This window comes from Chionomys nivalis, chromosome 1, assembly GCF_950005125.1.
Source record: "Chionomys nivalis chromosome 1, mChiNiv1.1, whole genome shotgun sequence".
NCBI classification, from domain to species: domain Eukaryota; kingdom Metazoa; phylum Chordata; class Mammalia; order Rodentia; family Cricetidae; genus Chionomys; species Chionomys nivalis.
Genome location: NC_080086.1, coordinates 184,236,404 through 184,263,974, shown reverse-complemented (window position 1 = coordinate 184,263,974; position 27,571 = coordinate 184,236,404). Strand labels below are relative to the sequence as shown.

General features: G+C 41.4%; 1 protein-coding gene across 5 annotated transcripts in view; it reads right to left on the bottom strand.

Annotated features, from left to right (window-relative positions):
• Positions 1–584: 584 nt before the first annotated feature.
• Cttnbp2 (cortactin binding protein 2) overlaps positions 585–27,571 on the bottom strand; it is a 154,210-nt gene continuing 127,223 nt past the window's right edge. For 4 of the 5 annotated variants that reach the window (XM_057761670.1, XM_057761636.1, XM_057761645.1 and 1 more), the window contains 9 exons: positions 24,904–25,056; positions 23,866–24,053; positions 17,737–17,915; positions 14,017–14,222; positions 13,511–13,687; positions 11,107–11,170; positions 9,348–9,480; positions 7,994–8,080; positions 585–1,693 (listed from right to left, as the gene is read on the bottom strand). In XM_057761670.1, the coding sequence (XP_057617653.1) occupies positions 1,448–1,693; positions 7,994–8,080; positions 9,348–9,480; positions 11,107–11,170; positions 13,511–13,687; positions 14,017–14,222; positions 17,737–17,915; positions 23,866–24,053; positions 24,904–25,056 (1,433 nt within the window). In that variant the 3' untranslated portion in view covers positions 585–1,447. Of the gene's footprint in view, positions 1,694–7,993; positions 8,081–9,347; positions 9,481–11,106; positions 11,171–13,510; positions 13,688–14,016; positions 14,223–17,254; positions 17,374–17,736; positions 17,916–23,865; positions 24,054–24,903; positions 25,057–27,571 lie in introns of those variants that run through there. The other variant, XM_057761653.1, reaches the window with a different exon arrangement.

The following is a 27,571-nucleotide window of genomic DNA, read 5'->3' as shown; positions in this document are numbered from 1 at the left end:
CAAGTCTAGGCCCACTTCCTGATCTCCTTCCTCCAGCTCTTTGACCTTTGCTCCGGTTCTCTCAGACCACTGCATATTTTTATGTATGTGAAATTGGCACTGTATATTAAGACTGCATGAGAGAGAGAAAACCCCAAAAGAACACTGACACTTGTGAAACTCTAATTAATTTCTAATGAAGTTAGAAATTTTCACTTCATCCAACATGATACTGTCACAACATTGTCCCCATTATTTGTAGATATTTTTGTAAAGTTTAAAACAGTATCTATGTATGTGTGTTTAATGTAAATACCCACCCTGACCTCTCAGGGGGCTTTAAATACCCTTAGATGAGTAAGTGATACTGTGTATGAAAATTGTACTTTTTTGATAGTTGGATTTCTTTTTGTTTGGTTTTATTCCAGCCAAATATCCAATACTATGTTGTAAAGGTAAGCTAGTATGTGGATAGCAAGTGAAACGGCAGCATGCAGGATAAGATTGTGAACAGTCCTAGGTGGAGAGCAAACCTGCGGTATAAATAAGCAACCAAGTGTAGCTACAGATAGGAAAATACAGCAAAATGATTTCACTAATTCAAAATTTTATTTGGTGTCAAAGTATCTTAACTGTGAATCGGATAAGTAATTTCACCATTAACTTTAGAAGACACACTTCTAGAAAATATTAGTTTTTTTTTATCAGTGTGCTATCAGAAGTATATTGAAGAAGTTAACTCCAAACTGATTTTTGACATCTTTATGCAGATAACTTCTATATCCACTTCGGTACAAAAGTTTTGTAAGAAAGATAACACCTTTATTGCATTATAATTTCATATTTTACAAGTCATAATGCAAACTCAGAAGCATAAATATATCTACATGATGCAACCAGATGGCAATGTCATCACTAAAAGATCCAAAATGTAAAACTAGAATTTTAACAGGCAAAATACTTCATATGGCTTTTAATGGAAAATAACTGTTTAGAAATGTTTTGTTACTGTCCCATTTGAGTCATTCCCCATCCGGTGAACATAAAATTACCATCTCCAAATCGGTATATTTTTATCCAATCCAACCTTGTACATGGGTGTGCAACTTCTATAAATATACACATATATACATATGTACAGAGAGCAATATAATACAGTACATAGACATATCTGTTTTAATACCCCTGAACATCTTGATTAAAACTAAAGCAATATTTCTATTATAAAACTACTTGGAGAGTTGCCCTAACTTCATGGGACTGAAGTTTAGTCCTACAGAATTAACAGAAAAATGTTAGGTTTATAAATACATTCTTTACAAAAAAATTTGAATAGTGGTCCCGCACTCATCCTTTATATAATAGGAAAATGTTTTTATTCGTTGGAAGGTATTTACATTTTCTTGTCCTTGGTTTCTGCATGAAATATACAAAAGAAATTAAGGTGATCACGTTGTTGTAGGCAGGCCTATTTGTTAGGTTTTTCTGCTTGCTCGTGTTGGTCTAGGTTCCAATTCTCTTCTTTGGAGTTATTATTGATTTCTAGTTGCCTTGTATTACTGCTGCTGCTGCTTCTCTTGGTGTTCTGGGAACACTGGGTGGCTTTACTTCGAGGAACAGGAAGAAAAGATTTGACTCTTGAGACACCCAACTCGGTCTTTGATTTACTGTTGCTGCATTCAGCGGTTTGATGGCTGCTGGGAGGACTGGCTTCCTACAAGAGAAGAGAAACTGACAGGTTTATTAGCCTTGCCCACTTGAGTTGCCAGCCTCCCTTCTCTCCCCTCTGTGTCTATGCAAACTTGTAGGAGTTTCTCCCTGTGTGGGGAGAAGCTGCCAACTGACTGGTGTAGACTTTCTATTTGATTTTCACGAGACTTGCTACCTAGCATTGCTGCACTCTTAAATAAATGCAGCCATCACGAAGACACGCGATAAAGAATCTCAGTATCCACAGCAATAGGAATTGCTTAGGACTTTAGGCCTGAGAGCGTCAAACTGGACAAGCTCAATTGTCACAGTCTGTCTTATTATATTCCCCCCCCACCCCCAAGGCTCACGTGCTGAAGGCTTGATTCCCAGCTGCTGGAGCCAATCACTGAGCGTCCCTGGATCACAAACATTCTGACGTAATCAGTTCATTGGGTTTGTAATTTGATTGAATTCTCAGGAAGCAATATGAACTGTAGGTGGAACCTCACTGGAGGAAGTAGGTAGTTGGATATACATGTGTCTTTAATGCATATGTCTTTAATTTTTTATTTACATGTATATGTGCATATCAGTGTACAATAGTGTGTGAGTGCGGTCGGAGGAGAACTTGCAGGAATCAGTTTTCCCTTCTACCTTGCAGGTTCTAGGCATATTAGGGCTTCTGTCTCTTTCTGGGTTTCTTGACTATCATGGACTATAAACACTGAACTCCTGAGCCAGAACACATCTTCACCCTTTTCAATAATTTCTCTCTAACAATCCATCATAGTAACAAAAAGCTAACACACTGACCAAGCACTTCGTAGGTGGACCTTCATATTTTGCTACCTTGGCTAAGTCACATTTTCATATTAAAAAAAATAAGATTTAGGCCTTTACTAGAATGTAAATTGTCCTACTTGTATGGCACACCACAAAGAACCTAGAGAACCAGCCTTCTCTACACATTTTATTAAAATAAGGCTTCTGCTTAGCAATTCAGTAACCAGGTGGCTCAAAATCGTCTGTACACGGTCATATTCGGCTCTAATTTGTTTGTGCTGCAGAGCCACTATAATCACCTGGCCAGTATTTCCCACTTTCCCAGACTATGGTGGCGAGAGAGCCGAGAGTGTCTGTACAGGCAGAACAAGGAAGTTGGAAATTCCCCAGCGCTTCCTCACTTGCACTTCAGATCCTTTGGCCTGCACTGTGTTAACTTGTGCAGAGCTCTGAGACAGTGGACGGCAACCAGACAGCAGTGTGGTCACTGAAAGGCTTAAACCTAGAATTTGACAAGTCAAATTGAGATGACTTGGAGTGGAAAGCAAGAGTCTGCCTTAAACCTGGCCATGGCACACTCCAGAAAGGCTGAAGTCAGGGCTTCTTGATATTAGCTACAATGCTGGAATCAGCTGGGCGGCGCTGGCAGGTTTAACTGAACTTGGGTGGGGCGTGGGTACTCGGCTTTAAAACATCTCCCACGCGTGTAAAGGGCAGTGAAAGTTAAAGACGTACCTAGGCTCTTCAAGACCTTCTCTCTGCATTGAGCTACTGAATGGGGGCACTGAGCTGAGCCTTCTGCAGTCACACAGTTGGTGGTCTTTGCCCTTCTGCCCACTCTGCATGCATTGCCTCTAATTAACTAGCTCCCACCTTCAGCTTTGGGTTATGCTGAAGGGTGGCATTTCGACCCACCAAATCAACATAACTAACCTTGCTCCTGCATTTTTAATTTAATCTTTCTAAGGCATATTACAGGTTGGTCTTGTTCTTTCAACGGAACAGGAATCAGTAACACTTGTTTCTTATACCTGCTTTTCTCTCTTAATGTAATGTTGCCTGCAAAAATCAATAAATAATTATGGTATTATGGCAATGTTGGTGGAGAAAAAAATGTGTGTATGTGTGTGTTACAGTCCCAAACTCCTAGGCAGGTCACTAAAGGCCCTTTCCTAAGTCCATCTGAAACCTCCTTTGTCTTTCATTTCTAGCAAAGTCCTAGTGAGTCCCCCATATGACCACTGAACCACCTCGGAGTCACTGAAGTGAAATCTACTGGTGCCAGAACTGCCCAGCCAGCTAATCCAAACGCTAAGGCAGCCCAAGGAAGGCTGATGAACCTTTGTCTGGAGCTTTCAACACTTTGCTAATGAATGAAAAACAGTGAGGGGGCAATATGAGGTCTAAAGCACACGGATCTGTATGCAAAAGAAGGCCAGGCTGCACGCAGCCTGGGAGAGAAAGAGCTTTCTTTCAGACTAATTTGCTCTTTGGGGAATCATTAAATATTTGTATTCCGTTGTTTTAGGACCAACGACCTACAAGCAAGCCTGGGAAGAGGGCTGAGCTACCCATGTGCCAGTCTGTGTTCTCTTGTGACTCACAACATGCTAACGGTGCAGTAAGATTTAAAGACAACCACCATCTTCTTAGCACGGTTGGTTTACTTTGAATAGCTGTTAACGCTGACAAGTGGTGAGACATGAGAATTTCTATTATTGTTTGAGTATGAGGCATTCTTCCATAACCTCATGAATAGAATGCTTGGTTCTGTACTGTTTGGGGGAGTTCTAGGAACTTTAAGAAGTAGGGTTTAGGTAGCAAAACTTAGGTCACTAAGGGTGTGTCCTTAGAGCTTGTCTTTGGCAACCTTTTGTCTCACTCTTTCCTTCTCGTTTATAAGGAAGTAAATAGTTCTTCTCAGGCACACACTCCCCCAGCCACGGTGTTCTGCTTAAGTGCGTGGGCCAAGTGACCTTGATCTAAAACCCCTGAAGTCATGAGACAAATATTTCCTCCCTTCCATTATTCTTTCTGGTTAGGGATTTGGTCAGAGTGACACAAAAGAGAACTTAGAGAGCCCGGCTTGTTGGGTATTGGTTGGCGAGAATCGTGTGCTAAGACACAACTCTAAAGTTGCAGTAAAGACACCAGAATGTAATGTTATGCGGTTTAATCACTGCCCCAGTCAGGCGCACCAGTTACTCTTCTGGTTGCTGTGATAAATTCCAGGAATCTGATGGGAGGAGAAGTTCCTATGGCTCAGAGTTGAAGAGATATGGAGTCAGGAAGTAGAGTCAAATGTGGTTCGGTGCTCACTCTCTCTATTTCAGTCAGGCCACAGACTCAGGCCAGAGCATGGGGGAGGGTTGGTAGTCCACCTCCAATCTACATGTGTCATTGTTGTCATTGTCTTCTTCTTCTTCTTCTTCTTCTTCTTCTTCTTCTTCTTCTTCTTCTTCTTCTTCTTCTTCTTCTTCTTCTTCTTCTTCTTCTTCTCCTTCTCCTTCTCCTTCTCCTTCTCCTCCTTCTTCTCCTTTTTTTCTCCCTTTTCCTCTCTCTCTATTTCTCTCTCTCTCTTTTACTTAAACCTTCCTAGAAACACCCTCACAGACAAGACAGAGGGGTGTTTCCATGTTGATGCTAGACTCGGTGAAGCTGAGAAGATTATAAGTTGGGGACTGGCTTTATGTGGTAATTTGGATGGAGATACAGTCGACTACATATGGTACTTAGTGGTACACCACTGTCTAGCATGGGGGAGGGCCTGGAATGCCTCCCTGGCATAACAAAAGGAGGGGGGGACATGTTAAAGCAGTAATGAAGATAGCATCTGCTCTAACTCAGAATGAAGACTGTGCTCTCACCAGTTTTGCTGAACTATCTCTGCTAAAGCACTGGCTTGATGCCAAGGCTCACAGCAGGGGAGGAGACAATGTGCATTATTTTGAAGTCTGTCCTTTGGACTGAATCATGAGGACAAACAGGATGGCTATACAAATTACTAAAGTCTCCAATAACAGCTAAGGTTTGGGGTGTCTGGGTTGAGTCAGTTTCTGGAAGTATGAGGAGGGAGCTAAGTGTATGGAGGCTCACGCGGGCTTAGTGTGGGTCACTGAAATTCAAGGCATGAGCATGCAAAGCAGAAAAATATGCCTACAGACAGGAAAAGAAAGATTTGCAACATCTTGGCAGTCAAGCATAGGTGTTATCATTCCCATTGATCTTCAAGCATGAGCCTTAAGGATTGTTTAATCCTTCTTGGCTTAAAACTCCCAAATTCTCGGTTTATTCCTCTAACAAAAACTAATTTATTTTACTAAAGCTGTTTTCAATATTTAAATCTAACAAAATATTTTTAAATCAGACCAAGCCATTCATTCGATACTAAGCATTTTCTGCCCAGTAAGAAGACAGGAAGAGGCGGAAGCTGTAGGGAGATGCGCTGCCTCCAGTACACAGGACTGGGTCCAGGGTTAGCAGGTAGGAGGAAGAGGGTAAGGACACCAGGGAGAGGAATAACGATTCATAGACAGAAAAGTTAGATGAAGGTATATTAGCCTCTCTAAAAATATATTTGGGGATAAAGATAGGGCGTAGAAAGTAAAGACAGATGAGAGCTACATTTCAGAGCACCCCAAAAGAACACGGGGTCCCATCTGTACCTCAGTTTGATCACACAGAACATTTAGAGGGCAGAATTCAGGAAGTAAAGATTTACCAAAATCTTCAAGCACATGTCATCCTGCCACCGAAGGAAAGACCAGTCTGCATTACATCATCTAGGTAAGAGGACAGCATCTACTGCCGTTGTCACTTCTATTGGTGATTTACGTGCACTGCTGTTTTGATTAAGGAACAGCTACCGTCCCTCGCTGACAGCGCAGAAACGGTTACGCTGGGGCAAGAGGAGACAGTACTTGATGGAGTATGGCTTCTGGCCATGAAGGAGAAAGTAATTTCAGTTAATCCCCAGCACTCTCCTCTCTCAAGGGAGGTATTTCCTGATAAGAGGAGAAACTGGGCAGGGAACCAAGAAATGCTAGGTGAGTTGTAAATATGATAGAACAGGAAGGACTCTGCCAGCTTCCAGACTGCTGTGGTACTCTGCCCTCTGCTGGCAGCTCCTACGAAAAGCATCTCCTGGATGGGCAGAGCCCCTCCAACAGTCTTCACTACAAAAACAGAGACGGGGGGATGCAGCTATCCTACAACCCACAGTCAAGTGAGCATTTAAAGCACCATGTTGTTCCTAAGAGGCCAGACAGGCTAAACGACACTTTTGTCTCTAAGGCTCCCTTCCAAAACTAGCTGTGGCTAATATCATTCTCAGTACAACAGCTTATTGCAAACAGTCCAGTATTACTGTATAATAGAAAAATAAGGTTTCACTATCAAACATTTAATCAAAAAGCAATGTTATCTAACAAATATTTTTTTTCAGTGCAGGAGTTTGAATCTGAAGAGTTGGATGTCCTAGGCAAGCACTCTGCCACTGACTATAACCCCAGGGAAAATTGCTCGTTATTCCATTTCCCAAGATCCTCATGGGCTCGTCCTCTATGCTGTACAAGGAATCCTAAGGAATGGGTCTAGGACACCAAACAAAGCTCAGAGAAGCTACCACACATAGACAGTGAATTGAAGATTTAAAGATGGCAGAAGGACAACTTATGAACAAAATAGTTTCAAATCCAAATGCCCAGTAACGACACAAGGACTGTGCCGTACAGCTAAACTCCTCCTCGTAGAAGGGGAGGTAGAAGAGACAAGCACTCCTTTCAATACAGACACCACTAACAAGAACTGGAATCTAATAAACCAATGGGGGCAGAAGAAGCTGTGAATCCAGGACTGCAAGATAACTAGCTCCACATTAGTTATTTAACAGTTACATCACACAAACTTTATAATCCTGCTCTCTGTACCCCACTGTCCACACATACACAGGTCTTTGTAAGCCATTGTGTGAGTAGATGTGATAAGAATGGAAATGGCGATTGGACAGGGCTTGCTGAACAAACCACATGGTACTAAGCACTTCCAGGTCCGCTGCATCCTCACAGAGTGATGGATGGGTAGGACTGCATCCATCGATCCATCCTGAAGACCAAGCTGTACTGTTTCCCGAACAGCATGGGTTAAGAGAATCTATATGAAGCTCATCTCTTCTATTTGCCTTTCTGACCTGACTCTGAAAGACTGCCTCTCACTAAAACGCAAAGGAAATGAGAAATTTTTAAGTGTCTAAGATCTTCAGGTTATCATTCAGTCCTTGCTATATTTAACTCGGGATTCGCCAAATGCAAGAAATCTTATGCCATGTGTCAAACAAAAATGAAAACAAAGGAAGACCTTTAAAAAAACCAAAATTTTGAAATATCAAATGGAAAGAAAAACACTCAGGTCAGCATATTACACAAACAGTTTAAAAATCTTATTTTATCCATGTAAGCTTTTTTCTCTCCTGAGCTGAGCTGAGAAGTCATTTCCACAATGAGCCCTTTCCCCTCTCCTTTTGGGGGAGAGATGCCTTTACCTTCTGTGGCACTGGCACCCTCAGATTAACAGGAGCTGAAGACACAGGTTTGGTCCTTGAACTTTCAAACTCCCTGGAGTCAGCAATCTGCAAAACACACACCTTACTGAGTGAGGCTTCCACTGTCACACCCGAGCTCACCTGCAGTGCACCATGGAAGAGGCTTCCCCACTCCCCCTACCCTGAACACCTCTAGAGAAGATGCCTCCAGACGGCCCTGCTCAAAGGACAGATTTTAAAGACAGAGAATCTATTAAAAAATCTCTTATATGAATAGAAGAACATTCTAGAAAAAAAATAGCCACTTGATGAGATAAAAAAAGGAGAAAAATTTAATATTTGAGTCGTTACCTCATTTTCCCAGTGGGCAAGAATTTCAGTTTCTTTTCCAGCAAGGACAAGAATGGCAATAACTTCTACTTTTTCCTAGAGTTCATCTGTTCAACTAAAATAGCTGAGTCTTTCACTGGAACCTGGGCATGTTGTGACTATCTTTGCTCCTTTCCAAGTAAACGTGTTTATGGAGGAGGCATGGTCAAAAGCACTGCAGATATCAGACTGCCAAAACAGGTTCAACTTGATGCTATTAGTGTGGTTTTTTTTTTTGACATTTTGGGTAAGTGGTTTCTATATCTGGTTCTCAAATTTCCTAGCTTAAAGACCATAACAATACATATTATACATATTATACAGAACTTTTATTTTTCTTATTTGTAAAGAATGTTGTTGTAACTCTGTCTATAACCTAAATCTTCTATGAAGCTTGTCTCTTTCTGATAGCGTATGTACCAAATTGGCAATAATAATGTCTGAGAAATTTAAATTTAGGCTTTTATATAAAGCTACTTATGCATAGGACACTGAGTTCAAGGGTAGCCTAAGCTAACATAGCTAGAGAGAATCTGTATCAAAAAAATAAGGGCAGGGATGTAGCTCTGTTGTAGGACAATGTCTAGTATGCCAAAACTCTGAGTTTCATAGCCCATATCAAATACAAACCCTCTCCGAATCAAAAGACCAGTCATATATACATACATATATATATCTATGTTTTATAATTATGCATAATATATAGTATTATATACATATGGTGGCTTGATTTGTGCTTATAAAATTAACATGCAATTTTAAGTCCAGGTGTTTCTGAGGAGAACAACGATGCCCCTACCATCCAACGCCTTGGGGAAAATGGATTTTCTGAGCAAAGAAAATTTGACTTGATTTTCATCATCAGCAACGATATATAACATGACATTTCTTTAAGGGGATGAGCTCAGAATGAGGCTTCCAGATCCTGTCACAATGGTGAGTCTCCCAGGCTGAGTCAACGTCCTTGCCCCTGGGGACCACTTACCTTGCTTATATCAGACTCAGATTTGCTGGAGCACATACTCTGGAGTTCTTTGACAAGATCGGCTTCATCATCGGAACCCAAAGAGAGTCTGTGGTCCAAAGTCAATGTCAGTGAGAGATCATCCTCTAAGGGCCTATTACAAAGACCAGAGGAGAGCTTTTCAAAATGAGAACCAATCAGTTATCAAATATGGAAATCTAGACACTGTACCTTCTAAACATCCTTTGAGATGGAGAAGAGTTCTCAGCATCCTTCCAAGTATCTCATAAATGTCATCCAGAGGGACAACAACCCCATACCAAGAGGCAAGACGTCACTAACATCCAGTCAAGTAACGTGGTAGAATAACATGTTTTTCACAAAGAGAGTTACACAAGGGTAAACCATTCCAAACTCCTTTCCTTCTCTCTGGTCAGCCAAAAGGAAGCTGTACCCCTAAAGGTTCACCAACATGACTGCCCAGATGTGAGCTGAACAAAGAAGACACCAACAGACATGCCTCAGGGGACAGGGAAAAGCGTATCCCACACTCAGAACTGCAGGCACATAACGAATGCGGAGAGTGGGAGAAACAGTCCTCCCCAGGGAAGACCCCACCATTGTGTACCCAACACCGCATGTCAGCCCTGAAAACACACATACGAGAAACGCTTTATAGACTGAGCAGGTTATATTTAGGAATATCAGAAAAGAGAAGTTGTAAATTTGAAGGTGAGTGGGAAAGTGGTATATGGGAGGTTCCAGAGTAGTGGTTCTCAAACTTCCTAATGCTGTGACCCTTTAATACAGTTCCTCATGTTGTGCTGACCCCAACTATATAAAATTATTTTTTCCTACTTCATAACTGTAGTTTTGCTGCTATGAATCACAATGTAATATCTGATATGTAGGATAACTGATAGGCAACTTGTAAAGTGGTCATGACCCACAAGTTGAGAACCACTGGTTTGGAGGGAAGGAGGGATGGGAAGGGAAAAATGGGTAATTGTATTAATTTCAAAATTGTAAAATGTTTTTAAGAAAAAAGTAGGGCTTTATTTGGGGGTATACATGTCAGTGTGATACACTGGCACAAATATTCATTTCAAACTTGAATCTGCTGTGCACTAGCAATATAGCCAAGTCTGGCCAGATTATTTCCCCCTTAGCAGCTCAGGCCCTGAGTTCTCTTTGAAAAAGAATCCTTGGAGCTACTCGGTTTTCTCTACCTCTCCTCTGTGGAGAGGTATCAGCGGGGTACAAACTATCCAAATATTTCCATCCTATGACTAACTAAATCTTTATAGTTCAAAATATGTGTAGCTGAAATAATTAACAATACCATCAGGGTACTTTAGCTGAAACAATCATTATAAATAAAGTACTGAGAGGCATACAAGTCATGCTCTTTGTACATTCTAACTTTAAAAAGTCATCCACAGATGCTCAAATCTCACAAATACAAGACTTGGGTAGAGATCTGATAAACGCTTGAGTTTGACTTTTAAATGTGAAATTATTTCTCTAGCTCTATTCAACAAACTAAAACTAAAATGGGCTTTAAATTAAGATCTTATTTAAACTTAATGCAAGACTTCATTTAAAGGTTTTATTAATGCATTGTCTTTAGTTAATGATATCTATTACTCTAAAATCATACTAATGGTATAACAGCTGCACAATATAATGTTAGCAGTATATGGGTAACTTTAAAATAATTAAAGTTAATTATTAAACTCGAGTTTTCTTTGCTGCAAGTGACACTTGAAAGGGAACTTACTGTTGCTTTGACAGAGAGGTGTTCCTGTTACAGTTCAGATGTGGTATAGTCTTGTTTCTCAAACCTGTGAAAAACAGCCATTTTCAATAAATTGGGTCATTATCCCTGTGTGTGCATTCAGAAGTCTGTGTTTTCAAAACCAGGTTCTAACTCTGCAGCCCAGGGCATGGGTTAGCATCCATCTTGTGTGGAAATATTCTCAGAACAGAGATGCTGGTGTAATTTCCAACACAGGAGTGGTTGGGAGGTCGGGAGGAAATTGATTTCCTTATCGAAATTTATGCTGAGGTCAATAAAATTCATATAACCCAAAGCTCAAGTTAGGAAACCTGACATTTGTCTTTATCCCCTACTCAGTAGTTGGCCTGTTGATTTTTTTAGGGTTTTGTTCCCAAAGTAACAAAAGAGGAGCTTAGTCCCTGCCATTTCATGATACTAATCTAGAACCACATGCAGATTTTGATGTACTGCCGCATGTGACATCAGCAATGCACCTGTAAGAATTTAGTTTTCAGTAACTATGCATTATTCAGAAATTAGGAATAGTATACAAAGAGCCATGCAAATCAGACATTTCTAAATTTGCAAATCATAGCCCACTCAAGCAAACAAAGAGTTTCAGGCTGCATGCATTCTTGCATGAGAACTCTAACTTGCATCAGGCGTACACTGGGCTAAACTTGTCGTGATGTGTGATATTTCCTATGAGAGGATGAACAGAACTGTACGAGAAACACTGCAGAGCCTTTTACTCTAACTCTTCTAACACACTAAAATGCTTAGCTACTGCTGAGTGAAGTTGAAAATTATGTGTGTGTTACTGGCCAAAATTTTCTATAAAGTGGTATCACACTGGACTGTAACTTAGTGGTATAGCGCTTGCCTAGCAGGTTCTGAAGCATGGGTTTGAACGCACAGTAGCAAGGAAAACAGTTTTTGAAAAATAAACTGAACTGAAAATAGTTTTATTGAAAGCAGGTCCCCAAAGGCCACTGCACTGGTTTTTAACTCATCCTGCTGAGTGGTGGCAGTTAACAGTGGCGCTGCCCTTGTCACTGCCTAAGGACCATGGCGGGCACTGATGCATGTTAGCCTGTGATACGACATCACTGACTTTGATGGGCGGCCTAGAGAGAAATGGGGTCTTTACTACATCTCATGGACTTCCAGAATGATCTGGGAGGTTCCTTTTCCTTTCAGTCATGAGCCACTTGCACATGGTGGGCAAGAACTGTGCACAAAGTCAACTCAAGCACTGTAATCATCCAGTGCAATTACTTGAGAAAATTTATCATTATAAAAATAAAATAGCCCGAGTGCTTACCGATGAGTTATGTACTTTACAAAAGTTGTTTGGTAAAACATACACGTTTTAGAAACTTCTATGCCGACTGACATCAATATAAATACAATGCTGAAGCACTGTTTATTAATCTTTTACAAAATTTCTTATGTGGAAGTATATCATATTTGATACCACAAGCCAGTGAAATTATATGATTTATATTTAAATTAACTTTTTGGGACTGGGTCTTACTAGCTGGCTGACCTGGAGCTCACTCTGTAAACCAGGCTGGACTCAGTGTCATGGAGCGGCTGGACTCTGCCCCTGCAGTGTTGGAATTAAAGACACATGCCAGGGTTGGAGAGATGGCTCAGCCGTTAAAGGCTAGGCTCACAACCAAAGACACATGCCACCACGCAAGGTTTAATTGATGGCTCAACTGTAGAGTTGAGTTTTCTAAGTCACTTATTTCCATAGTGTTGCTTCCTTATTTCTTGTGTGGATTCTGGTTGTCAACACAACAGCATATGGTGACAAAGCCTATGATTGAGGTCATTATTTACTCCAAGCTATTTAGTTTCTTTGAAAGTCCACGAGGAGTTTCTGGCTGTTTGTCCTGCTTTATAACCTAAAATTGCACCTGACCCTGTACACAGCACCATGCAAAAAAACAAAACAAACAAAACAAAAAAACAAACAAAAAACAAAAAAAAACAATACTTGAAATGATTCATTCATTCATAAATGCCTTACATTTATGTTACATTACATCAAATATACTTACACGTATATTCTTTAAAAGTAAGTTCAACTAAGCAATGACACGTATGTAAAGGAGCCAAATATAGTACAGCTGATAAATTCGACTTTAAATAGAGATCAAGAAAACAAATTAACTTTTAAAATACCAATGAACAAGTTGAAGATGAACTTTCTATTTCTAGTACAAAAGTGGTGTCTCTCAGATAGAAGGCTCCCAGTTATATTTGGAAAACTATTACAGTTCATTCTGTTAAAGTACGAACTGAACAACTCAAGGCTTTGACAAAATTCAGTTTTAAGAATGAAAGCCCTCTTGCATTTGGAAACGGGGTCATGCACGCCTCCTGCCCCCCCTACCTTCTTGCTTCCTGTCTGGCTTGTTCCACGTGGGTGAGGAAAAATGAGTAGGCTTCTTGCGAGGACTGGTGTTCACCTTTCTCCAGGCACCACTATCTCCTTTCTTCTTCCTGTAACTTGAAACGATGGACAAAGGGAAACTTCCCCCTTTGAAGTCCGCTAGATGCTGGTCTAGCTCTGAAACAACACAAAGCAATTTTTTTTTTCTAAGAAGAAGGGGAGATAATGCTGTCTCACAGTGTAACTTGAAATACGTGAGCAATTCTTAAATCACAGGCTTGTTAACAGTAACCAAGCTGGAGTTGCCTGGACCAGCACAAACTGTACTTGGAGGTCTAGAATTCAAATACGTGCCAGTAATTAGAAACAGAAAGAGTTCTGGTGCTATGAGCAGTACATTCATTTCCCTAGTTACAAGGAGACAAAAGAATATTTCATTAAAACAAATTCCAAACAGTGACAGAGAGAATGTAAACTTCCTCTCTTTCATGCACAGCCCTACATACCTGCCCTGGGGAGGGGACAGCCATGCAGAACGGCTTTATTAAGCAGGATGCTGAGAGCAGCCTTCACCACAGCCTGCTGTCCTTGGCTAGGGTGCTTCTTAGAAGCTGTCTGCCCAGCGCCAGGTTGTCTGTTCACAGAGGCTCTTGACAGTATTGCTTCTTGAACTCTGGGAGCAATGACGGCATTCCACAGCTTCGACATCCACCTTGTAAGAGAGGAAGGAGGAGCCCCTTAGGAACCACATGCAAGTTCACAAAAGAGACAGGCCTGAAATTTTCCTTGAGGAAAATTGCTTGGCATGCTGTTCTGGGTTGGCTTCCTTTGGGGGGGCTAGTGGCATAATAAATAAAATTATCCAATACCAAAGAAATAAAATTATCCAATACCAAAGCACTTTGAATTTATCTCAAGAACAATTTATTTTAAATAAAACTGATTATTTACATGATTGCCTTAATTCTAGAATTAATAGTAAGTATCTACAGAATGACTCAATGTATGATAAAGATATAAAAATGAAGGCAAATTGGAAAGCATCTTTCCAAAAATCATATTTCTATAAAACCTGTGTCTCAATGTCTTATATTTGACATATTTTTTTTTGTTGTTGTTTTTCAAGACAGGGTTTCTCTGTAGTTTTGGAGCCTGTCCTGGAACTAGCTCTTGTAGACCAGACTGGCCTCGAACTCACAGAGATCTGCCTGCCTCTGCCTCCCAAGTGCTGGGATTAAAGGCATGAGCCACCACTGCCAGACTGAAACACATGTATTTTAATATTTGGGTTGGGATGTATCAGTGACAAATTAAATGTCTCTGCTAACTCAGGGGCTCCTCACTACACATGTATGCGTACATGACTCAGCCTTGCAGACAACTGGGCTATCCAGCTGTAGCTTCAGCTATACCTCCTGTATTTTAGCTGTAAACCATGGTTACTGTGCCTGAATTTGGAACAATCAGTGCAAGTTACAATGTCAATGTTTTCGCAGCATTAAAAGTTACAAGTGCTGGAGAACTTGTCCAACATTATATGAAGATCTAGTTTGATACCTAGTAACAGAATATAAACAATGACAACAACAACAACAAAAGTTAATATATTAACTTTTAGGATGTAGAGACAAAACAATGTCTCCAAGGATAGAAACATTTTCAAAGTTATCAGATATTCCCATAAAATTTCAGGCATTCTTAATAGCTATTAAAATATTGGTTTACTGTAGGAATCTGTTAATGCTTACTTAGTTACAGATAGTTTAAGAAAAATAATAAAACAACCAAGCGTACTGATGAACCCTTGGTATTTTAGGCAAGCATTCCCTTTCCAGCTCTGGGCCTTGAATATGTAGGGAAATTCCCTACCTTCAGTCTCCGAGATTCTAGTATTCACAATAATAACTATGTACGAGAGTGCTGAATGCATAAAGACAGGTTTGAAAAAAGGCAGGGTGACAATCATTTTAGGCCTTTCTGCACATCTCATAACATCTTTTGTTCTGCGCTCTACTCCGAGACTTGAAAAGTCTAGATAATGTCTCTTTCTGAGCAGAGGGAGAGAGCCGGACAGATTGCTATGCTTTTTTTTCCCCAGGAAAAAGAGAGGGCAAATTGTTCATCATTCCTCTTTGGAACACGAGGAGAGGAATTTTCAGAGCTATAACGCAAACACAGCATTGCCTCAGTCTCTATATGTCACTCAGAGGACCTGAGGGAATCTATTTAAACACATAGCCCAGTCTGCATGCTGGCTGTGGTTGACGACATGCCTCTCACCCAATATTCTAACCACAGTAAGCTGGCATAGAGTCACATGGCTAAGAAGACAGGATCTCCATATCCACCCAGTTCCTGTGCAAAGACTGCCCTCCACATGGGAAAGGCCACAACTGGTTCCTGAAAATCCTGAGGCTCTGAATATCAGAACAAAATAAAACAACACAAATCCTGGCTCCATTTAATTGTGACGATGGAATAACCATCACCTATACAAACATATAGGTTTCAGTTTGGTGGTGCACACCTTTAATCCCAGCACTTGGGAGGCAGAGGCCAGCCTGGTCTACAATGAGAGTTCCAGGCCAGCCAGGGCTTATTAAGCAGAAAAAAAGACAATACATAATACTGTGTCTATTTTAATATCTCCCTCCTTTTCCCAAACTAACTCATTATATTGGTGACTTTTCTTACAACATTGAAGATATACATACACACATACATACATACATACATACATACATACATACATACATACACACATACACAGAGAGACAGGAGAGGGGGGAGGGAGAGAGAGAGAGGGAGGGAGGGAGAGAGAGAGAGAGAGAGAGGGAGGGAGGGAGAGAGGGAGGGAGGGAGGGAGAGGGAGGGAGGGAGGGAGGGAGGGAGGGAGAAGGAGAGAGAGATGTTTATTTAGAATTGAGTTCTCCATGTAGACCTCATTGTCATAGAACTCCCTCTGTAGTAGACCAGGCTGGCCTGAAACTTAGAGATCCACCTGACTCTGCCTTCCAAGTAGTGGGATTAAAAGCATGTGCCACGATCAACTGGCAGATACTTCATTGTATCTTGAGCTTCCCCAAACAGACTTCTGCTCAGCATGCTAGAATTCTCAGAGGCAAACACACTTCCAAGCAGAGCTGAATGGTGTCCATTTACTTCTTCTTTTCCATCTCCCTCTATTTTTCTAATTCATTAGGCTTATTTTTTTTTTACTACAAGCGTAGTTCTTATATGTTGCTTCAAAGGGAGACATAGTAAATGTCAATCAGTGAAGGTAGAAGTTTGTCAACTCCTCCTTAAATGTTGTGTTTTGCTTGCTTGGCGGGCGCATATGCTGAAAGCACCTGAAGTTTCTTCTGTGAGACCTTGCCAGAAGGCTCGGTGGCTAGCTATAAGTGACTCCAGTAAGGTGTGCTCACGGAGAATAGCTGCAGCTGATCTTAAGGAAAGAATATATAACAGACAAGTTGTGGTCACTGCGTGGCAGGGGTGCAGAATTGACATCTGTGCTAATGCTAGGAGGTAGCTATAGCGGTCTTGCCAACAGTCTCCGTCTGAAGCATACTAAATTGCCATGTGTCCTGTTTTCCCCTGTTACTGTGCTAATACCATGACCATGGGACTTAGGGGAGGAAAGGGTTTTCTTAAACTCTTAGGTCCACAATATCATCAAGTGAAGGCAGGACAGGAGACAAAGCCGAAAAGAGAGAGAGATGCTGATTACTTACTTGCCCACTGGCTCCTGCTTAGTTACCTTCCCTCTGAAGACTCATTTTATTTTTATGTATACAGATGTTCTCTTTGCATTATATCCGTGTGCCATGTGTGTGCCATGCCCATGGAAACCAGATGGGTCCCTGAGAATCAGAGTTACTGATTGTTGTGAGCTGTCATGTGGGTGCTGGGAATCAAACCCAGGTCTGGAAGAATAGTCAGTGCTCTTAACTGCTGAGCTATCTCTCCAACCCTGTTAGCTAGTTTTCTTACAATGTACAAGAACACCTGCGTAGGGACAGTAACACCCATAGAGGGCTGGGCCCTCCCGCATGTGCCAATAATTAAGATAATCCCCCCCCACCTAACTTGCCCACAGGCTCATCTAATCTTGGCAATTCTTCAACCAAGGATTCCTCAGATGACTCTAGGCTGTGGCAAGTTGACAAAGCTGACAAGCACACTGACTCTATACTTAGTAGGTAAATAAGAACACTGGCACTTACTTCACTGTTGCTTGGGCATGTCCTGGGACTACTGGGCAAGACAGGAAATACTTTGGTCCAAGAAGTGCTTCCGGTGTACCCAAGCGGGCCAGGCAAGAGTTGAGCTGCCTCCAGACGGACAGAGCCCAGTACACGGTCTTACACACAGGGTCACAGGGGGAGGGCGGCTGACCTCTGAACTGAGACAGGTAGAAAACAGAGCTGTGGCTTAGAAATACAATGTTTTCATTTTACATTTAAGGACAAAAATTAAAAACACAAGCTATAAAATCCAAATCTTGCTGAATCTGACTGTACTTCTGCTTGGGGTAGATGGAGGATGAAAATGTACGTACATACAAATGTTGTCCACTGTGCACCATGTTTATCCTACATGTGTGCACATGCCAGTGTCATATGTGTTTCATAGCATTTTTCTACCACACGACTGAGCTGGGCATTTTGGCCCCATTTTACATAACAGGAGAATGAGGCACAAAGAGAACCTTACCCAAGGTTACAAAGTTAAGAGGGGTAAAGCCAAAGCTAGAGCTCACTCACAATTTTATGTTAAGATATAATTGAAAAATAATTCTATTTATAACATAACATGATGTTTTGAATACGTATGCATGGTGAAATGATTAGTTCACACTGCTAAGCATATCCACCGGCTCATATACATGAAATACTTTTAATGGTGAATACATTTATGATCTACTTTTAGCAACTTTCAAGTATATATTAACTATACACATCTATTTCTAATAGCAAGAAACATGGTATTAGGACACAATATTTAGTGGAAATAATAAAGGGGTATATCATACTTAAAAAGATGCTGAACTGGCAAGATGGCTCAGTGGTTAAGAACATTGGCTGCTCTCACAGAGGACCTGGGTTTCATTTCCAGTACCTAAATGGCCACTCACAACTGTCTGTAATTTCAGTCTCAGGGGATCCCTCTCTGAGCCTCCTGAGGCACTGCATGAATGTGGTACACTGACAAACATGCAGCCAAAACACACACATAAAAGAAAAATCTCAAAAAATTTCTATTAATGTTACTGATAATCACTAAGATACAGGCGGTCCTTTTCCTCCTAAAGTTCATTGTTGCTGACCTCTGCTCAAGCTATGCCCCCTGTGCTCTATCATGAGAAAGCAATGAGGGGCCAGACTTAACTGTATGGGGAGGAGGAGGGGAACCAGAAGCTAGCAAGTGGAGGTATCCCTTCGTGGCCTCCTCAGGAATACATGCTACAAGGGGGAGGAGGGCAGACTGTCAATGAAAAAACACTCTACCCTCACTCTCACAGGGAGAATGAAGGATTTTTTGTTATTGTTATTTTTTGTTTCTTAATTTCTATTTAATAAACTGCTGATGTGGGATTCCCCTTTGTATGCTGCGAATACCATTAATTAATAAAGAAACTGTCCTGGGCCTGCACAGGGACTAGAGGTACATGGGGGAAAACTAAACTGAATGCTGGGAGAAAAAGGGCGGGGCCAGGGAGAAACCATGTAGCCTTCCAGAGAGAGATGCCAAAACTTTAGCAAGTAAGCCACAGCTATGTGACGATACACAGATTAATAGAGATGGGTTAAATTAAGATGTAAGAGTTAGACAATAAGAATCTAGAGCTAATGGGCCAAGCAGTGATTTAAATAATATGGTTTCTGTGTGATTATTTTGGGGTTGAGCAGACTGAACCAAACAAGTGGCCTCTTCTTACTACAAATTGCTTCCTAAGATCCCATTGTTTTATACCTACATTAAGAAGTATCATTTCCAAAAGGAGAATGGAGTTTGCCTACCCCTAAAAGCTGAAGAAACAGGTGTGCACCTCTCTCTCCAAAGTGTAGGTACTGCTTGTAGAAAAAGTCTCAGTTTGCAAAATGGCTGTTATGGGAACGGCGATAATCACTTGCTAGTGCACTAAAGGCTGCAGTTTCCTTCAGGAGTCTTTCTGACAAATCGGTCTTACAGCTATTAAATGGTTTTATTTCCTGTTGCATATTTATTTAGCATAAGCACAATTTTGTAGGGATGCTGAGAAACTTAGATGTCATAGTAGGTTTATATTTGTATGCCTTCTGTTTATAAGCACTAATTATCACGTCTAAGGAAAACAGAACATTGTAAAGTCATGTTTCATTACTTTGGGTGCTGGGAACCCAAGCCTCTGCACACAAATGATACGCTTTTTCGGTGAGCTACACCTCAGTGTACTTTGCGTGCTCAGAAACTATAGAGCAGAACAAAAGCAAAGGTGTGTCCTGAGCTAATAGGGAGTCAGCAGTCAGCCGTCAGTTCCAAGGACCGGGAGGTATGAGGGAGGCTAGCTAGCAACACACCACACTCCAAATACCTTCCCTCTGTGGTTGCTGATACGTTTTGCCATCTGTTAAATAAATTATCTGGGACAGGCTCATTAAGCCCAAGATCCCTTCCAGACTGCAATCTTTAAGTACAGATCCAAGCTTCGTGTATCATTATGCAAAAGAAGAATCGTCTAAGTACAGAGCAGTTAGGAAACCTAAAGATGAGATGGAATTTAAGCTGATCTGTTGCAGGATATAAAGAACACTCGTTAGCTGGGAGAGACTGAAATAATACTCTGTATGGAACAGAGAAGTGGGAGGATGATTATTGGTATTGTTGCCAAATAGCAGAATAGGTAAAGTGCCTGGTGACCTCAGTAAAGGGCTTGCCATGAAGGCATGAAGACCTCAGTTCAATCCCCAGACCCACACAAAAAGTGTGGTGCTATGTGCTTATAATTCCAGCTCTGGGGAGCCACGGTCAGATGGATTCCTGGGGCCTGCTGTCCAGCCAGCTTAATCTACTCGGAAGACCCTAGGTAAGTAAAGGCTTCAGGTCTGTCTCTAAACATAAAGTGACCAACATCCACAGAACAGCAGGAAATCTGACCTCCGGCTTCCATGTGTGCACACTCACACGTACACACATACAAATGGGTGAAAAAGCAATGACCAATGACCAAGCTACCTGTTATCAACTGAAGCTGGCTGCTTTGGTGCCAGCTCTCCTCTGTTATATTGGGCTTCAAGCCCCACCACAGTTCCTCCTTTGTTCAAGATTTGCTACAACTGGGGTTTTGTTGCCTGGAGCCTCCCCAGTCTCAGCTAGGCTTAAAGCACAGATTAGCATATGCCAAAAGTGTTCCTTGAGAGAGGCCTTTCTGCCTACCAGCCCTAGAGCACACCTGCTATGTTTCCACACCCTCCTGTTTGCTGGGATGGACATCTTAGTGCTGTGCCCACTTGGTCAGCACTGGGCCCTGGGTCTAACCTGGAAGTGGTCATTGGATTCACAGTTTCACCTTTCAGAAAGGGTGACATATTAATCAGCTAACTTTAGTCTGGGGTGAAGTGCCAAGAGTCAGGGGTTATACATATGAGAGTCAGGTAAGCTCAGTTCATACGCATGCGCTCAGGCAAGCGGCACACACGGTAACTGCTGAAGGAGCTCTCCTGGTTCCTGCTTTGTTGAGAAAGATCTGAATTTATATTATAGACCTCCACCAAGCTCCCTGACTGAAATGCAGGCTGCCACTTCGCAGTAGTGACTTGAGTTTTTAGTGTGTGGCTAAAATAAAACTTTACTGTCTATAAAAAGAATACAAGAATTGGGAAATCATCTGAATCACTGGATTTGTGATCTTAATTTTCTGATCTTTTTTATGCATTAATTGAGTATTTAGGAAGATTTATTTGCAAGATAGCAAAAATTCTTAAAGTTTTAAAGGCCAACTAATTTAAGAAAATTTAATTACGTTATAAAGCATCCCTTAAAGCAACTATGAAGCCTTGCTACCTTTATATGTACAAAGACAAGAGTTTAGGCATTTCAACCTAGAGCCATCGGGGTAGGTGGACTCCCATGCACTGAGTATGTTTTTAAATATATCACTTGATGTTTACATTTAGAATAAATCAAGTGATATATTTAAAAATCTCTCTTGAATGAAAACTGTCCATGATGGTTCCTTCACTGGGCAAGGGTGATGACTTGCTAGGGCCTTTCTTAAAGGCACATCATTCTGCTTTTGGGAAATGTCCCTGCCCAAGTGGACGGCCCTCCCCTCCCCTCAAACACAAGGGCATCCCTGAGTGTGTTATCAGCAAGAAAATAGAGGACGGGAAGTTGGGAGGGAAGTATGGTGCGAGATAAGAGAGGGAATGGTGGACGGATATGGTCAAAATACGTTGCTTAAATTTCAAATATTTTTAAGAATAAGCATCATTTACAGAAGGATGAATGCAAACATTAGTAAGTTCTACATGAAGGGGATGATTTGGCTAAGGAAGACGGAAAGACCTTGTCAGGGTTCACAGTAGTTCAACAAGTTGCTATGCTGGGCTACTTACTTGTAGCTTTGCCTCTTTTATGACTTCCATTCTCCTCAAAAGACAAAAATGAAAAAAAAACCAAAACTATTGTTCCTCACTTTCTCTGATATTCTTCTAGCAAGAATCCTAATAGCAGCATTGCAATTTGAGCTAAATGTTAACTTCTCTCTAAAAATATAATTATTTTTATTAAATATTAGTAAGAAGCCTAGAATCTTGAAAGATATATTTCCTGCATCTCTGAAAGATTTTGGAGAAGAGACTATTATCAAGCGCAAACATGCCTCTAAATGCCTGCAAGGGTTCGGCTTTCTTCACTCCAAGATTTTGGAGTGATCGCTCGCTTTTTCCCACTGTGTGCTCACTGCAGGGAATCTATTTTGTTAGCCTTGGAAGCGATGTTTGGGAAATGAAACACATCACTCTTCGGCTGCCCCTTTCCTCTGTGCCATACTCCACTTTCAGATGCCGTGGACGAGGGCAGCAAGAGCTCCTTTGCTGCCATGTTTACCAGAGAGCTGGCAGGGGGTGTGTCAAGGCTACAGACATAAAACACTTACTAAAAACTACCTTTAGTAATTATTAACCATAAATCTTAACTAATTAAACTAATTGTTTTAATTAATAAGGCACATGATTATTAACAGTGTTAAAATTAATAAAAGTATTAGTACTTGAAAAACTTCAGATTGTCGGGTTTTGATTTTTTTTTTTACCCACTTTCTTTTTTCTTACTGAGGTCACCTAGTGACTTTGCTTCTGCAAAAAGAATATATTTATGACTAGGCAGTAGATTTCTCGAGCTAGGGATTTCAGATTTCAATTCAAATCACTGAATTAGCAAAGGTCATTCTTACCCACACTACTCTTCCCGTCTGCCCCTCCGCACACTCACTCACTAAGTGTGCACACCCACACACTGACAGACAGGATTGTGGTAAGCACTGCAGAGAGAGTTTTGGTCTTGCACAGGTGCTCTACTTATGGCCCAGAACTATGGGGTAGGCAGTTATAGGCATGGTGTCAAGTATCATCTTGGTCTTGAAAGGACAGTCAAAGGCCCGCCTGGGTGAGAAGAGCTGTTTTGTGATCAGTGGATATGATATTGTTAAAATAATGATGCTCTCTAAACACTGCCTCTGCATGGGGTTAAGGGAGAAAACTCCACCAAATGAAGTTCTGTTGTAATAAATCTACTCTGATACTCGGATGTCGGTCCACTCACAGACTATTAAATAGTAATATTTTACATTTGGTCAACACAGCATTATTCTTATATATGAGAAACTTTAAAATAAATGTTTTAATTCTGAAAACAAGCACACTTAACCATTTCCCACCATAGTGTAAAAGGTGTCTATTAAAATGGCATAAACAGTAGGGTGATGCCCTCTGGTTCTAAGGCATCAGTGAGTTTTCTTTGACAACGGTGATTAATTTTCAGATCTAACACTTTATAACTTTTAGAGCTTGGTGAGATTCCTTGAGAACTATTGATAACACCAGTAAAAACTGTTAACTTGTTTCTTATACATGATATTATCCCCAAACATTACTATTTCTACATGCATTCTCTAATAATGGAACTGGAAACCCATCCCCATGTTCTTGTCTTTGGCTCGGTGCAGAGCTGTTGAGAGGTCCATATCCTTTGCTCGCACTCAGCCTGCGATGCTCACAGAGGATCCTAGCCTGGGCCACACTATAAGCAGAACTCAACCCAGGTAGAAACTCCCCCTCCCAACTTGGCAGGTGGCAGCTTCTGCTTGTTACCTTGTTCATCACTTTCCTTCGCAGGAACCTCTGCAGCAGTCCTTGAATGGGCTCACAATCCCACCGCAGCTGCACCCAGCGGAAGTGCTGCTGCACCAGCAGGTCGGAGCCCTGGAGACAGGCCTTGCCAAGGGTTCCCACCAGAAAGCAGTTCTCATGGAAATAATAGCATTCGGACGTTCCGTTTCCTAAAAGAAGCCAAGCCATAATTCAGCCTCAGCTATTTATGCTTGGTGCCAGTGCAAATCAAGAACACGGGGGACATAACTTGTACTTTGAGGACAGAAAGATTGGAGGTACACCAAGACGTGTAAGCACAAGGAATAACTTAGCAACCTGGGACTCCCCGCGGCTTGGGCTAGACACACATTCCTCTCAGAACAACGCGCCGAGCAACCTAGAACCTGAACCTGCCTCGAGCGGTATACCTGCTTTAAAGAATGGAACTAACTTACTCTCCTTAGCAGGACCCTTGATAAAGCTCTTTTTCTATCCAAACCCATCCTGGAACACCACCCGAGAACTATGAGCAAAGCCAGCTTCAGCCTAGAAGGGTTTGGGGTGCTTGCTCAGGACGTTAAAATCGTGTCAGGTGAACTTTTAGGGAGAATCCCCTATTTACTCTCTCATACCTATGCATACTTGGACCTCTTATTAAAATCAGATGCATTGTGGGAAGGGGAGTGCAGAATGAAAAAAGGCTTATATATTCCAAATCCTCTCATCAAAGTAGAGAACTACCCATGCTACACCCTTTAGCAACCAAGCTCATACTTCTCTTGGGTTTCATCAAAAGAAACCTCAAACAAAAATCAGGACCTTTGTGCTTCACACATGTGGCCCAGCAGGAATCTTGAAGATGTATCCTTTCTAATCTACACTATTGGTTCCGAGTAAAGTTTCCCCACCACTCTGTGAGTCATGTGAGCTTTTATTCCATTCCCGAATAAAACGCCAAGAACCTCTAACGAAGCCTAGGCCCAACCAGTGGCAATGACGCCACACCTGGCTTGTTAGGGAGCTCACCCCACCCTTTACCTTTTTGGAAAGTGCACGGGCTTTCAGTGCTGCGGTTTTCCAAAGGTGCCAAGAAGTCCCCCAGTAACTCAGATAATGAAGATTTTTCCAAATTTTCTAAGATGACGATTATTTTCTTCTTAATAGGAGACTGTTTCACTGGGATCAGACAAGCTGTGGTCAGAAGCAAAATTCGAGGTCAATGCCTTTGCAAAGTGGCACAAGATGCAAACCTAAGAAGACAGTGTTCACAGTAAATGTCGTGTGGTGGGCATGCTCTGAAAATACCGGAGGTTCACAGCTGCAGGTCCAGGAACTTGCACAGCATTATGCAACACAGCTGAAAACGAACACAACACGGCACCCCCCATACCTAGCAAACCCTGGGCATCCACCCACCACCACTAGCAAGGGCTCGGGCAAATAAAAGTTGTCATTCCCACACTGGAAATGACAACTCTGAGAACACAGGAAGCTGTCACAAATGATACATTATCAAGTCACCAAGGATATATATACAATATAATTTCATCATATATCAAATTTGAAAAATGTTAAATCTGTGAATTTAAAAGCAGGAAACAAGACCATAAAAAACACATTTAGACCATGAGGTGGGGCTCTACAGTAAAATGCTTTCCTGGTGAATGGGAGGCCCTAGATTCGTTCCTTAACACTTCCAAAAATACTAAAAAATTATTATACAAATGATAGTGATGTGGCTGCAAGCAAGGCTTTGTGAGCAAGACGAGGCATGTATGCACATTCTGGAAGCTGAAGGTATTTAAATTCTCGGCTTGTTCAGTGGCTAAGTGGTTAATTTAGTCAAAATTACTCTTTGATCTTTATGTGGTGTTTTGTGTATGCTTCATAATATCAAAGGTTAAAAGCGTTAAATGTCCTTTAATCATACATATGTAAGATATTCATAGTCTGAAGAGGCAGGGCTTTGGAGAAGTAAGCATGCCCTAGCCCTCAGAAGTGATCAGTTAAGGTTTCTGAAACAGTTGAGGAGGGAGTCAAATCCAACGTCTCCATTCTTACCCTTCCTCCCACTCAGGATGAGCAGAGATGACTACATATCAACCCAAGCAGAAAGATGTGAGTTCAGTGGGAACTTTCTACAAACAGGGAGCTAATAAGCCGGCATATAAAACCTACTCAACACAAGGCCTGGCGACGACCATGTCATTTCTGCTTTAGTAAAAATATAAAAACAGCAATTCCTAAATGACAGTTAATAAGAAATGACTGCATTTAACTTCTTAGAAAACTTCAGACGTTTCGGTCCTAGTCAAGTTAACCTTCAGTGAGGAACAACCAATTGAAAGCACTTGTGGAACATTCTACTTGTCGTGAACACTCATGGGAGAAACTTCTGTGCTTTCTTCTCATCACTATAGCTACAATGGATTTTCATTCTCAAAAGAATCCCTGAACAATGTAAGTGAACCTCTTCAGCTAAACATCTTTAAAAACTAGGCTAGAAATAAGAAACATTTTTCAATTTCCTTGCACTGGGGGCTGGACATCACAGTATTGTCTGATGTGATCTTCTATACGGCAGTCTGGTAACAATGACAACTTATGCTTCTCAAGATTCAAACATTATCTCAGAAATACATGTATGTGACCAACACTAGAGGCCCAGGTTGAGTTTGAAGAGAGTCAGGGCTACGTAGTGAGAGCCTTTTTAAAATAAATAATTATAATATACGCACACATATGTGTGTGTATACTGTAGAAGTATAAGAAATTCTAATTGGGCTGGGTGGTGGTGGCATACACCTTTAATTCTAGCATCAGCAAGGCAGAGGCAGGCAGATCTTTGTGAGTTCAAGGCCAGCTTGGCCTATAGAGCAAGTTCCAGGACAGCCAAGGATAAACAGAGAAACCCTGTCCTGAAAAGAAAAAGAAAGGAAGGAAGAAGGAAGGAAGGAAGGAGGGAAGGAAGGAAAGAAGGAACCTTATAATTGGTTAAAATAGTAACAATAAATAGACCTCTTCTGCCGGGCGGTGGTGCCGCACGCCTTTAATCCCAGCACTCGGGAGGCAGAGGCAGGCGGATCTCTGGGAGTTCTAGGCCAGCCTGGTCTACAAGAGCTAGTTCCGAGACGGGCACCAAGGCTACAGAGAAACCTGTCTTGAAAAACCAAAAAAAAAAAGACCTATTTAGTAATAAAAAACCAAAAGACCACAATCTATCTATTCAATGGCTTACATTTCTTTTCCTGTAATGTAGGTCTGAGGAAGTCCAGATTTCCTCTGATTTGTGTTAGGTGTAAGGCTTTGTCAAAGGGCTCTGATGCCGCTGTGCCAGCCAGCATGTACAAGAAAACTTAATTACATTTCAACAAATGTTTATCCAAGTGTTTCCGTGTGACGGTGCTACAGGCTCAATGGTTCTGTCTTGGGGCAGTGGAAGACGGAAGCCATTCTGGATGAGGGTTAGTGTGAGGAGTGGCATTTTAACAGCGGACAGATGTGAGAAGGCCATCTACCTTTAAGACATGGTGGATGTCAAATTCCGTTGGCTGGTTACACTTTAGTCTCAGAAGGGACTGGTGTATTGAATCAACACTGAGAGAGAAGCGTCTGAATGGGGAATTCAGAGCGAATGATGTCACACTAATTCAATGGGCTCAAGCAGCCACCTCACCTCTGTGGCGAGCAGCCACACAATGTAGCC